At 53.3% G+C, this 12,677-nt stretch overlaps 3 protein-coding genes across 10 annotated transcripts; 1 reads left to right on the top strand and 2 right to left on the bottom strand.

Annotated features, from left to right (window-relative positions):
• Positions 1-534: 534 nt before the first annotated feature.
• Positions 535-4,635, top strand: MOGS (mannosyl-oligosaccharide glucosidase). 3 transcript variants are annotated; one of them, XM_025354402.1, is made up of 5 exons: positions 591-700; positions 1,027-1,118; positions 1,292-1,518; positions 2,306-2,502; positions 2,680-4,635. In XM_025354402.1, the coding sequence occupies exons 2-5, from the start codon at positions 1,085-1,087 to the stop codon at positions 4,415-4,417; spliced, it is 2,196 nt and encodes a 731-aa protein (XP_025210187.1). In that variant the 5' UTR covers positions 591-700; positions 1,027-1,084; the 3' UTR covers positions 4,418-4,635. The 3 variants fall into 3 exon arrangements, with proteins under 3 accessions (XP_025210186.1, XP_025210187.1, XP_025210188.1); XM_025354401.1 differs by having other exon boundaries at positions 535-1,118; positions 2,680-4,631; XM_025354403.1 differs by lacking the exon at positions 1,027-1,118 and having other exon boundaries at positions 629-700; positions 2,680-4,631.
• A 173-nt stretch (positions 4,636-4,808) lies between these two features.
• Positions 4,809-7,656, bottom strand: WBP1 (WW domain binding protein 1). Of its 3 annotated transcripts, XM_025354424.1 has the most exons (5): positions 7,042-7,656; positions 6,797-6,884; positions 5,969-6,071; positions 5,665-5,841; positions 4,809-5,493 (listed from the first exon to the last, which is right to left on the bottom strand). In XM_025354424.1, exons 2-5 carry the CDS (start codon positions 6,842-6,844, stop codon positions 5,033-5,035), a joined length of 789 nt encoding a protein of 262 aa, XP_025210209.1. In that variant the 5' UTR covers positions 6,845-6,884; positions 7,042-7,656; the 3' UTR covers positions 4,809-5,032. The 3 variants fall into 3 exon arrangements, with proteins under 3 accessions (XP_025210209.1, XP_025210207.1, XP_025210208.1); XM_025354422.1 differs by lacking the exon at positions 6,797-6,884 and having other exon boundaries at positions 7,042-7,652; XM_025354423.1 differs by lacking the exon at positions 6,797-6,884 and having other exon boundaries at positions 7,176-7,435.
• Positions 7,657-7,770: 114 nt separating this feature from the next.
• INO80B (INO80 complex subunit B) lies at positions 7,771-10,707 on the bottom strand. 4 transcript variants are annotated; one of them, XM_025354420.1, is made up of 5 exons: positions 10,562-10,707; positions 10,139-10,331; positions 9,800-9,918; positions 9,461-9,630; positions 7,771-8,390 (listed from the first exon to the last, which is right to left on the bottom strand). In XM_025354420.1, exons 1-5 carry the CDS (start codon positions 10,668-10,670, stop codon positions 7,860-7,862), a joined length of 1,122 nt encoding a protein of 373 aa, XP_025210205.1. In that variant the 5' UTR covers positions 10,671-10,707; the 3' UTR covers positions 7,771-7,859. The 4 variants fall into 4 exon arrangements, with proteins under 4 accessions (XP_025210205.1, XP_025210203.1, XP_025210206.1 ...); XM_025354418.1 differs by having other exon boundaries at positions 10,139-10,346; positions 10,562-10,701; XM_025354421.1 differs by having other exon boundaries at positions 9,800-9,934; positions 10,562-10,636.
• Positions 10,708-12,677: the final 1,970 nt, after the last annotated feature.

The raw sequence follows: 12,677 nt of genomic DNA, 5'->3' as shown, positions 1-12,677 counted from the left end.
TCTTTCCTTTCTTTTTTTGAGACAGAGTTTCACTCTTGTTGCCCAGGCTGGAGTGCAATGGCCCGATCTTGGCTCACTGCAACCTCCACCTCCCGGATTCAAGCAATTCTCCTGCCTCAGCCTCCCGAGTAGCTGGGATTACAGGCACCCACCACCACACCCGGCTAATTTTTGTATTTTTAGTAGAGATAGGGTTTTACCAAGTGGACCAGGCTGGTCTCGAACTGATGTCAGGTGATCCACCTGCTTTGGCCTCCCAAAGTGCTGGGATTACAGATGTTAGCCTCCAAGCCTGGCCACATCAGTGTTTTGTTTTGTTTTGTTTTGTTTTGAGATGAAGTCTCGTTCTGTCGCCCAGGTTGGAGTGCAATGGCACAATCTCGGCTCACTGTAACCTCCGCCTCCCGAGTTCAAATGATTCTTATGCCTCAGCCCAACGCTAGATTGGTTTTTCCGAGCCTGTGAACTCCATGGAGTTGCCAGATAAGCGCAGTCCCGGTGGACCAACGCCCAGGACGGATGCTGTAGACAAACCCTATGCCAAGCCGCAGGCAGCGGTTCCGGACTCTGGGACTTAACCTAATGTGGCAGGGCGGGACTTCCGGCGGGAGGCTGACGCGGCGGCGGAGGCGCAGGCGCGGGCTGGCAGGTGTCGCTGACCGGACGGTGGTCGCTGGGGCGAGAAGCTGGAGCCGGAGAGGCGAGGCAGGACCCCGGCTCCACTGCCGCCTCTCCGAGCTCTCGCGACGCGGACCTCAGTGCCAGGATGGCTCGGGGCGAGCGGCGGCGCCGCGCAGTGCCGGCAGAGGGAGTGCGGACCGTCGAGAGGGCGGCTCGGGGAGGCCCCGGGCGACGGGACGGCCGGGGCGGCGGGCCGCGTAGCACGGCTGGAGGAGTGGCTCTGGCCGTCGTGGTCCTGTCTTTGGCCCTGGGCATGTCGGGGCGCTGGGTGCTGGCGTGGCACCGTGCGCGGCGGGCGGTCACGCTGCACTCCGCGCCTCCTGTGTTGCCTGCCGACTCCTCCAGCCCCGCAGTGGCCCCGGACCTCTTCTGGGGAACTTACCGCCCTCACGTCTACTTCGGCATGAAGACCCGCAGCCCGAAGCCACTCCTCACCGGTAACCGGGCCCCAGGGCGGGCAGGCAGGCGGACTCCTAATCTGGGCGCCCCAGCTTGAAGCCAGATCAAGGGTGGGGAGGAATGGATCAGGAGAGTTATGAAGAGGGATGACCCAGAGACCCGGAGGGACAGGTCCCCTGCTCGTTGACTTACGTGGCCATTCTACCCCCAGGACTGATGTGGGCGCAGCAGGGCACCACCCCGGGGACTCCTAAGCTCAGGCACACGTGTGAGCAGGGGGACGGTGTGGGTCCCTATGGCTGGGAGTTCCACGACGGCCTCTCCTTCGGGCGGCAGCACATCCAGGATGGGGCCTTAAAGCTCACCACTGAGTTCGTCAAGAGGCCTGGGGGTCAGCACGGAGGGGACTGGAGCTGGAGAGTGACTGTAGAGCCTCAGGTCAGGGCCTCAGGACACCCTTTTCTCAGCCCAGACCCCCTCTATCCTTCCCTTGCTGCCAGCAAATGCAGCATGAAGTGGGCTCTGGCTGCCTGGCTTAAATCTTGCCTTAAACAGCTGCCTCTTTGAGCATCTCTAAGCCTTGATTTCCTTGCTTGTAAAATGTAAAATGTAGATAATAATAGCACCTAACTCACAGGACTGTAAGAATTAAATGAAAAAGAGGCTGGGCGCGGTGGCTCACGCCTGTAACCCAGTACTCTGGGAGGCTGAGGCTGTCAGATCACCTGAGGTCGGGAGTTCCAGACCAGCCTGGCCAACATGGAGAAACCCCTCTCTACTAAAAATACAAAATTAGCCGGGCATGGTGGCGCATGCCTGTAATCCAAGCTACTCGGGAGGCTGAGGCAGGAGAATTGCTTGAACCCAGGAGGTGGAGGTTGCACTGAGCCAACATCGTGCCATTGCACTCCAGCCTGGGCAACAAGAGAGAAACTGTGTCTCAAAAAAAAAAAAAAAAAAAAAGAATTAAATGAAATAAACTGTGTAGATTTCTTAGTGTAGGACATAGTACAAGAGTATACTGTTATCTTCCAGGGCACCCAGTGCAAGGCTCTTTATCTCATCCCACTTGGGTGTACCTGGTTACCCTCAGTGACCCTCAGTACTGCCAGATGTATGTTGTTTACATTACCCCTGCCTGCTGTTCCTTTCCCTCACTAAGGCTGATTCTCAAGAGAGAATGCCAGTCTAACACTGTTCTTTTCTGTCCTCCTTGGTCACTTAGGCCTCAGGTACCTCTGCCATCCCTTTGGTCTCCCTGTTCTTCTATGTGGTGACAGATAGCAATGAAGTCCTAATACCGGAGGTTGGGTCCAAGGGGCAGTTGAAGTTCATCAGTGGGCACACCAGTGAACTTGGTGACTTCCGTTTTACACTTCTGCCACCAACTAGTCCAGGGGATACAGCCCCCAAGTATGGCAGGTAATTGGGGGAAGAGAATGTTCAGGGATGGAAGGGGTGGTTATTCCCATTTTCACCAGTCTCCATATCCCCTGCCTGAGACCTCCCAACCTGACTCCTGAACATTTCGTATTTGTTTTTATAATGCCCACTGCCTTCTCTTGAATAATATTTCCTATTTATCTTCTCCCCTTCAAGCTACAATGTCTTCTGGACCTCCAACCCAGGACTGCCCCTGCTGACAGAGATGGTAAAGAGTCGCCTAAATAGCTGGTTTCAGCATCGGCCCCCAGGGGCCTCCCCTGAACGCTACCTCGGCTTGCCAGGATCTCTGAAGTGGGAGGACAGAGGCCCAAGTGGGCAAGGGCAGGGGCAGTTCTTGATACAGCAGGTGACCCTGAAAGTTCCCTTTTCCATAGAGTTTGTGTTTGAATCGGGCAGTGCCCAGGCAGGAGGAAATCAAGTCCTACCAAGACTGGCAGGCAGTCTACTGACCCATGCCCTGGAGAGCCATGCTGAGGCCTTTAGAGAGCGCTTTGAGAAGACCTTCCAGCTGAAGGAGAAGGGCCTGAGCCCTGGCGAGCAGGCTTTGGGTCAGGCTGCCCTCAGCAGCCTCCTTGGTGGAATTGGCTACTTCTACGGACAAGGACTGGTATTGCCAGACATGGGGGTGGAAGGGTCTGAGCAGAAGGTGGACCCAGCCCTCTTTCCACCCCTACCTCTTTTTACAGCAGTGCCTTCCCGGTCATTCTTCCCACGAGGCTTCCTTTGGGATGAGGGCTTTCACCAGCTGGTGGTTCAGCGGTGGGATCCCTCCCTCACCCGGGAAGCCCTAGGCCACTGGCTGGGGCTGCTAAATGCTGATGGCTGGATTGGGAGGGAGCAGATACTGGGGGATGAGGCCCGAGCCCGGGTACCTCCAGAATTCCTAGTGCAACGAGCAGTCCATGCCAACCCCCCAACCCTACTTTTGCCTGTAGCCCATATGCTAGAGGTTGGTGACCCTGACGACTTGGCCTTCCTCCGAAAGGCCTTCCCCCGCCTGCATGCCTGGTTCTCCTGGCTCCATCAGAGCCAGGCAGGCCCAGTTCCACTATCTTACCGCTGGCGGGGACGGGACCCTGCCTTACCAACCTTACTGAACCCCAAGACCCTACCCTCTGGGCTGGATGACTACCCCCGGGCTTCACACCCTTCAGTCACCGAACGGCACCTGGACCTGCGATGTTGGGTGGCACTGGGTGCCCGTGTGCTGACGCAGCTGGCAGAGCATCTGGGTGAGGCTGAGGTAGCTGCTGAGCTGGGCCCACTGGCTGCCTCACTGGAGGCAGCAGAGAGCCTGGATGAGCTGCACTGGGCCCCAGAGCTAGGAGTCTTTGCAGACTTTGGGAACCACACAAAAGCAGTACAGCTGAAGCCCAGGCCCCCTCAGGGGCTGGTTCGGGTGGTGGGCCGGCCCCAACCTCGACTGCAGTATGTAGATGCCCTTGGCTATGTCAGTCTTTTTCCCTTGCTGCTGCGACTGCTGGACCCCAACTCATCCCGCCTTGGGCCCCTGCTGGACATTCTAGCTGACAGCCGCCATCTCTGGAGCCCCTTTGGTTTACGCTCCCTTGCAGCCTCCAGCTCCTTTTATGGCCAGCGCAATTCAGAGCATGATCCCCCCTACTGGCGGGGTGCTGTGTGGCTCAACGTCAACTACCTGGCTTTGGGAGCACTCCACCACTATGGGCATCTGGAGGGTCCTCACCAGGCTCGGGCTGCCAAACTCCACAGTGAGCTCCGTGCCAATGTGGTAGGCAATGTATGGCGCCAGTACCAGGCTACAGGCTTTCTCTGGGAGCAGTATAGTGACCGAGATGGGCGAGGCATGGGCTGCCGCCCTTTCCACGGCTGGACCAGCCTTGTTTTACTGGCCATGGCTGAAGACTACTGAAGGGAGGGAGAGGAGGGGAGCCAGACCACTCATGCCATTCTGGCTCTAGAGGGACAAAGGCTTCTGGCTTCTGCCCCCAGTCCCTTGGATACCAGTAATTCAAACCTTCCTCATTTCATCTCAGGTGTCTCCTTACTGTCATCCCACATAGCCCTGGGGTGAATGTGAATTCAGAATCTATTTTTCTAAATAAATTGGAAAAAACATTTTGAACTCTATTGCTTTTGCCAGATTTGCCTCACCAAGAGGCCTTAGGTCAGTCCAGGCCTCAGGATTGTCTGCTGTCCTCAGGGAAGGTGGGGTCAAGTGGCCATAACCTGTCCCCTTCAAACCCAGTCGGGTCAAGTGCAATGCAGTGAGTTGAGCTTTAGTCCACCCAAATCCACAAGTGGCTGGTTCAAATCTCTTTAATGAGATCAAAGGCTCCTGTGTATATGTCTTGATGCCTTGCGGGGGTAAAGCTAGCACAATCCCCCAAATACTGCCCCTCTCCTCAGGGCTCCAGCCCTTTCGGGCAGATCTAGGTAGGCAGGAAGGGGCCAAAGGGAACGCAAGGAGGTGGGACTAGGGCTGTTTCTGGTGGGCAAGTAACCCACCCACCCTCTCAAAACTTACTTACGGGATGTCCCCTTCACTGGAGGACAGCCCCATGGGAGAGACCTGCGGTACAGAATCTGGGGGCAGTGCACAAGGGGAATAGTCCTCCAGATCTGGCAGGGTGGCACTAGCCCTCACCTCCTTGACTGGCTCACCCTCACCGGAGGCAGGACAAGGGCAGAGCTCAATACCGGAGTCACCAGTTAAACGGCGATAGCGACAGGAGGGGGGTGTGGGGGCAGGGCTCACCCCTGCCGCAGGCTCAACCTCCTGATGAGGGGGGGCACTCTGGTGGGAGGAAACACCTTCCACATTTGTTCCTTCGAAGTGGGCAGGGCAGCTGGATGAGGAGGAACACCAGGTTTGTTCGCTGGAAGCAGTCAAGGGGAGGCCTGGGGCCACAGTATAAGCGGGGGGTGGTGTGCCTGGGCGGTGAACCACATCCTCGTAGGCTGGGGGCTTGAAGGTGCTGAGGAGGCCTGCAGGGGAGAAAATTGGCATAATTCGTTGAAGGCAACCAGGTATAGGGTGCTAGCTTTTATATTAGGGAAAAATACTTTGAAATGTGTAGAAAAAGGAATGTCAGATGATTTGGGGTCCTGGTTCGGGGAGGGCCACTGGTAGTTGACCCAGAGCATCAAGTCACTCACGAAGGTCAAGCAGTGAACCGGTAGGGAAAGGACCAGCCCCATGGCATGCCCCATGGTAGGCCAACAAGTTGATTTCACGCTGCCGCTGCTGTTGTTGCAGCCGGAGTTTAGCTCGTCGGTGGCGGAAGGCGCAACAGCAGCTAAAGAGGATGAGGACAGTCCAGAGCAGCCAGAACCCTGCAAGAGGCAAGGAGGGAGGGACTCAGGCATCTTTCATGCAGAGAAGGGGCCCTGAAGGCCGAAATTCTGAGGTCCAAGGGAGGGTGGGCACAGGGACCTGGAAACAGCCCTCTTGGAGACTTACACCAGAGCTCATAGTAGTAGGTGCAGCAGCCAGTCTCCCCACAGCAGTGACCACTCTCACAGAGGTAGGGCTGGTTGTTCACTCCTGGGCACAGCTCTCGAAGCTGGGGGCAAGGAGGCACTTAGAACTAAGGGGGATTCCAGCGCAGGGCACTGTCCACCCCCACCTCCTGCATGCACATACACAATCCCACCCTGTGAACCAAGTTCAGCTTGGAGAGATGGGGGAAGTGGAGGATGCTGAGAGGAGTGTTGAAATATCTGAAGGGCTGTCAACGTGGAAGAGGATTTGGAATAGCAAGAATCAGTCTAGAGAACAAGACAAAAGTGTGGACATACAAAGAGGGAGATTTCAGGTCTGCATATATAAGACTTCCTTCACACTCAAGCCTCACCCTCCCCAACCCCCCTACCCCCATCCCCCCGGTGCTTTCTGTTATGGGAGTATTTTGGCAGAAGCCAGAAGACAGTCTGAGATAATCTCAGTCTCAGACAACGTGTAGGGGAAGGTCATCTCCAAAGCAAGTTGCTTTCATTATCCTGCGCGGTTCACTACCCCCACCCCCAACTGGATCTTTCCACCCCTGGGCCTCAGGCTCCCTAGGACAGAGGAGGGGCAGTGTGAGACCCAGAGCAGTGCTCCCAACCAGATGGGAAGCTGTGGATGATAAAGGATGGCATCCAGGGCGCGAGTCTGGGTTCCAGCTCTTCTCCAAATTGCTCCCTCAAGAGAAGACGCTGCCGGACTCTGTTGTGACAACAGGCACATAGAAAAAGATCACAAATAACTGTTGCAAGACAGAGGGAGCCTCCCTGGGGCCTGCCTCACTATGCCTCTGGTCACTGGCGAGCCACCGCAAGCTTCCACTGCAGCCATGGGATGGGGTCTATGAGGCTACAGGAAAAGTCAGCTGCATCTACGTTACAAAGTTTAGACAAAGAGTGGGACATGTTTAGGAACTTCACAGTACCTTTGGCTCCGTGAGTTCCTCCCCCACCCCCAAAAAGGAAGGGATAAGGAAAGGGGAAAGAGACAAACGGCTGTCGTGATAGGCTTTGGAGCTGTTGGGATACCTGCTGTTGCGATGCCCGAAGTGCCCCCCAGGCCTCCTCGCTGCCGTTCCCGCTGCTGGCCCGAGCCATGCCTCCACCTACAGCCCCCTGAGGACCACAGCCTCCTCTACCGCCAGCCGCCCCGCCCCTGCCACCTCTGCTGCCACCGCCATGGTCCCTGCCTGGCCCATCTTCGCTGCCGCCACCATCACTACGCGGCCTGAGCTTCCATCCGGGGAGAACTCCACCAACTAGGACTCAGATTGCTCTGCCCTACCAATCAGCATCGTCCCTTGACGGACAGGCCAATAGGAACAGATAAGAGGTTTCTCCCTGTGACCAATCCACAGCAGCGCCGTCGCCGCTCTCCCAGACAACATGAGCTTGTACAGACAAAGAGTAGGGGAAGGTTCGACCCACGCCCCTGACTGACAGCGGCAATAGCCAATACAGACAGCAGAACAGGCTCTAGCATATCAACCAACGAACAGCCGCCCCGAAGACCAAGGTTATCGCTGATTGGCTTGCGCCATGTTTTCGGAATGACGCCAAATGCCGGCGACCGCCAGGTAATCCCGCCTGTAAGAGGCGGGGTCCCAAAAGTCGGTCCGACTCTGGCCGCAAACCAGCCCAGTTTCTTGCGGTGCTTTCCAAGCCCCAGGCATCGACGTAAGCTCCGACAGGGGCAAAATATGTGTATACCGGAGACTGGTCTGCCCACAACATCCCACTCCCCCAGTTCTGTACAAGCCAAAGCACCGGATGAAATTTAATAGGGTGGGGAAGACACTCAAGAGCGGGCATGGGACAGGGCGCAGAGTCCAGGTTAGGTAAGGGCCTTACGTAGCCAAAAGGGGGGATCCAGGGCCCTCGGGTCCCCCCAGCCGCATCTGCAGGTTGATGCGGTAGCACTGAAGACTGCAGAGTGCCTGGCCGGTGCGAGAGCAAGCGTAGCGGCGCGGATGGGGACAGCCGGGGACAGAGCAGCGCGGAGGCGGGCCTAAGGGGGATGGCCGCTGAGACACCGCCGTGGGGGTGGGGACGCCAGGTGGGAAGGAAAGGGTGGAACCCTGTGCTCCGCTGCAGTAGCGCACCATGGGGGCCGGAGCCGCAGCCCGCCCTCCCCGCCGCTCGCCCCGTGCGGCTCCCCGGCCTCCCCGCCCACTGGTCGCCGCAGTCTTGGTGAGGCGCTCGATAGTCTGGTTCTTGTGCTCTTCTGCCCGCCGCGCCGCCTGGAGCCGCCGCTTACGCGCCCGCTCCTCGCGCTTCAGCAGCATCTCCTCTGTGAGAGCAGGAGCTGGACAGCCCTCAGCCACAGGCAGCGGCAGCATCGGGGAAGGCTGACTCCGCGCCTTCTGGAGCAGAGCTCGCTAGGGAGAGACAGAGACGGGGTGCTGTCTGAAAACGGAGGAGGATGGAGAGGCGAGGTCGGTCAGATCGGGGGAGGGGAAAGCAGGGACATGGAAGGCAGGGTCTTGAGCAGCGCAGGCCTTGGGAGACGGGATATTAATAAATAAGCACCCTCTCCAGGACACCTTCCATAGGTTCCTCTTCATAAATACTGCCTCATCCCAGATCTCCTGACATTCAGCTTTAGGTCCTTAACTCTCAAGGGGAGAAGCATCAATAATGTTGCCTGCCTGACCTGTGCACCAAAACTGTACCGGCTTTCCCAGAGGTCTGTTGTTTTTAATCTTATCTCAGTAGAGAGTATCAGTTGGATAACTGCTGAAGCCAAAATCCCAGGCTTAGCCTTGATATATTTTCTCTCCATTCCCCTCCCCACAAGTATCTACTTCCAAAATATAGCCATATTTCATATGATTTTCTCCATCTCCACCACTTTGGTCTTGGTTAAAGCAACCACTGCCTCTCGGCTGATTACTTCAACAGCTTCCTAGTTGGTCTCCATACTTCTATCTCTTGTCTCCACGGAGATTCATTCTCTACAAGGATGCCAGAGTAATCTATTGAAATGTAAACCAAGTTTGTCACTTCTCTGCGTACAGCCCTTCAGTGGCTTGTGCAGTTTTTCTTCTCCTTTACTCTGCTAGACATGTTCCAGTCTCAAGGTCTGTGCGCCTGTTGGTCTCTGCTGGAAAAGCTCCTCTGGTATTGCAAATGTTATCTCTTCAGAGAAGCCTTCTCTAACTACCCTAATGTCTCTCTTCTGTCATTTTCTATTTGTTTGTTTATGCCATTTCTATTTCATCACCCTATTCTTTTTGTCATAAACCATATAGCTTTTTGAAATTATTTATTTACTTATTTACTTCCCAGCCCCCCAACACACACACTAGAATACTAGCTCCAGGAGAACAGAAACTTTGTCTGTCTTTTCTCCACTATCGATATCCCCACTACCACGCAAAGTGCTTGGGTCGTGGAGAGTTCTCAATACTGTATACTTTGGTGAGTGAATAAACAATGACCAACATACCTGTCGAGCAGTAAGCAGCCGCTCATTGATCTCCTTCTTGAGGTCTCCATTATCATCCAGCTCCCCCTTCTCCAGGGCATCCAGCCACCTCTGTTCCTCCTCTTCCTCTTGACCCCCTAACCCTCCTGATAGGTCCCGAAGTGGAGAGGGAGAGAGATTACTGTCTTCATCTGGGAAGGAAGTTGGAGAAAGAAAAATAGACTTGTTCAGATGGTGCACCCTAATTTGGCTGAGTTAATACTGGGATATGGAAAATCCTAACCCATTTCAGAACCAACCTTCTTTCCTTAGGCGGGTATAATAAGAAACCCAGTTTCCCCACCTCCAGATCCTTCTCACCCAGCCAGGCACGGTACTGCTCAAGGGGGACTCCTTCCATAGGTTCCTCTTCATTATCCACAACCATAAGGGGAGAGGGTGAGCGAGGCCCCTCTGGGATCACAGTGAAGGTAGGAACACTGCAGAGAAGCAACACTACTCTTTAAAATGAGCAAGCGTCTCCTCCTCCTACGCAGTAGCTCCACCCAACTTTCCCCACCCTCTTAAGACTCTTGCTGCCTAAACCTGGACCATGAAGTCACAGTGTCCATTCGGTCTTCTAGAAAGCCCAGTCGGCTTCTAACTACTTTCTCTGCTCCTAAAGTTCCCCTTATAAAACTTTGACCCTCTTGGCCTCACCTCTTGGTCCCCAGGACTTGTCCCCCAAGCTTGATTTTGAGTTTGAGCTGGGGCTTGGCAGGGGACGGCTGCGTGGGCCCGGCATCTTCTTCCTGATGGTGTTTCTTCTTGTGTTTCTTCTTGTGCTTCTTGTGTTTTTTCTTGTGCACTCCATGGCCATGGGCACCCGCCAGGCTCAACTCCAGGGCTTCTCCTGCGGAAGGAACGCCTGTCGACAGTGTTCGGCCGGAGGGTGGCAGGGGAAGCCCTGAATAACCTAAGCCCCTACCGATCCCACCCTTTCCGCAGTACTCTCTGTTACCATAACAACAGCACCGCCTTTCTCCTTCCCACCTGTGGCCGAAGTACCCTGAACTCTCCGAGGAGAAAGAACGGGACTTCTTTTCTAACACGGCCTAAATTGCTTGATCTATCCGCGCTTACCCGGCTCAGGGGCCTCCATAGCCCCAGAGGTGCTTCCACGCCGCCACAGCTTACTCATGAGGTCCTGCAAGGAAAGGGGACTAGAAATGGTTGGGACACACGCAGACATGCCTTTTCCGCCCCGCGGAAAAACTGGAGCCAGCAAAATAACCAGTTACTTCCCGTTCGTAGCAACCATCCTTGTGCGGGGCACGCTTCGCGTCCAAAATCGTCCCTGAGAAACAAGAATCCTTCCAACTAACGTTCCGGTCCCTCTGCGGTCGGGACCGCCCAGATGGGCAGGGCTTTCCCCTGGCTCCGCCTCCCCACACTAGATTTCAGAACTCAACGCGGGTGAATCAATTATTGAACTCGAGTTTGGTGAATGTATACGCCAGACCAAGTGCAGGAAGCTAGTCTAAGAGGATGCAAAGATGAATATGAACACTGCCCCTGTCCTTGAGGAACTCAAAATTGGGTGGAGGAATACATAAACTATACTGATGACAAAATGGCCGAAATGCTTAAACAGCACAAGTGCCCTAAGAGCAGAGCAAAGCACATGCTCTTAGGTATTTAGACTTAAATTTTCATAAGTAGGGGAATAAATAAATGAATTACGGTGCAGCTGTACAATGTGGAACACCATATTGCTAAGAAAAGTTGAGTGATAAGTAATTAATGAGATTGACACAGAATTTTAACAGTCTAAGTGTCCTAATGAACTTGGTATATCCATACAGTGGGATGTCAAGTAGCTTGGAAAAGAAATGAGGCGCGCCAGAAGGCTACCTAGGAAATTGGTAAGAGTCATTTGCTGATGAGCAGATGGAGAACAAGGGTAGATGGTCACCTATTTTTTATTATTATACCCTTTTGCGTCTTTTGAATTTTGTATAAAACGTGTATATTTTACCTCATTTTTAAAAAGATATAAAAACAGGTAGGTTTGTATGTGTTGATACATGAAATAAGAAAAGTGAATTCCCCATTCTGGCTAATATGGTGAAACCACGTCTCTACTAAAAATACAAAAAAAAAAAATTAGCTGGCGTGGTGGCACGCGCCTGTAGACCCAGCTACTCTGGAGGCTGAGGCAGGAGAATCGCTTGAACCCAGGAGGTGGAGGTTGCAGTGAGCCGAGATCGCGCCACTGCACTCCAGCCTGGTGGACAGAGCGAGACTCCGTCTCAAAAAAAGAAAAAAAAAAAAAAAGAGAGAAAAGAAAAGTAAATTTCAGGATTATGTGATCTGATTTTTAAAAGCATAATATACTAGCAAATACATAGAAAAAAATGAGGAATGTATACCTGTTAATATTGGTTAACTGTAGAAGTTGGGGTTTAGGAACTTTCACTATCTAGATCTGTAATGTATTTTCTTACAGCCAATATATATCACGTTTATAATTGGAAAAAAACACCTATATACATATATCTAAATATATATGAGTGTCTGAGCAAGGTAACAGCAGTGAAAAAAGAAAGAACTTATTCCTCTTGTCTCTTACATTTCAGTGATAAAATTACCAAGAATCAATGAGCAATTATATTGGGGGAATCCAGGATGAAGTCATGTAGTATGTGATTATGAAAAGGGATTTTGGAGTCAGACAAGCCTATTATCAAATCCCAGTTTCACCATTTATTAGCTATGCAACCTTGGGCTTAAAATTATTTAAGCTCTCTGAACCTCAGAATCCAACTCTGTAAGATGGAATACAGTAGGATCCACCCCATGAGGGCTCTTTCAAGGAATAGAGGAAATCAAGAACGCACGATACCTAGGGTATCAGCAGGCACAGGCACATAGCAGATGCTTCAGTAAGCAAATAAGAATAAGTGATTTATAGGTTTCTAGCCCAAGTATTTAGTGGGAAGATGGTATTTTCAGTAAGGAAGAGAACATAGGAAGAGAAGCAAGTTAAGAAGGGAATTATTTAGTTTTGCCCAAGGTGAATTTGAAGTGCCTGTGGGAATGCCTGGGTGGAGGTGGAATAGCTGAGAGAAGCCAAGGATGAAAGTATGAGTGGGGATGTCATCAGCGTAATACTGGAGGTCCCCAAGTGATGGAAGCAGATGAGACACCCAGAAAGAGTAAGTAGATAATAGGAAAAGAACCAGGAACAGAAACAAGT

This window comes from Theropithecus gelada, chromosome 13 (assembly GCF_003255815.1).
Source record: "Theropithecus gelada isolate Dixy chromosome 13, Tgel_1.0, whole genome shotgun sequence".
Classification (NCBI taxonomy): Eukaryota; Metazoa; Chordata; class Mammalia; order Primates; family Cercopithecidae; genus Theropithecus; species Theropithecus gelada.
The sequence above is the reverse complement of the archived record's forward strand: the minus strand, read 5'-3'. Positions and strand labels throughout refer to the sequence as shown.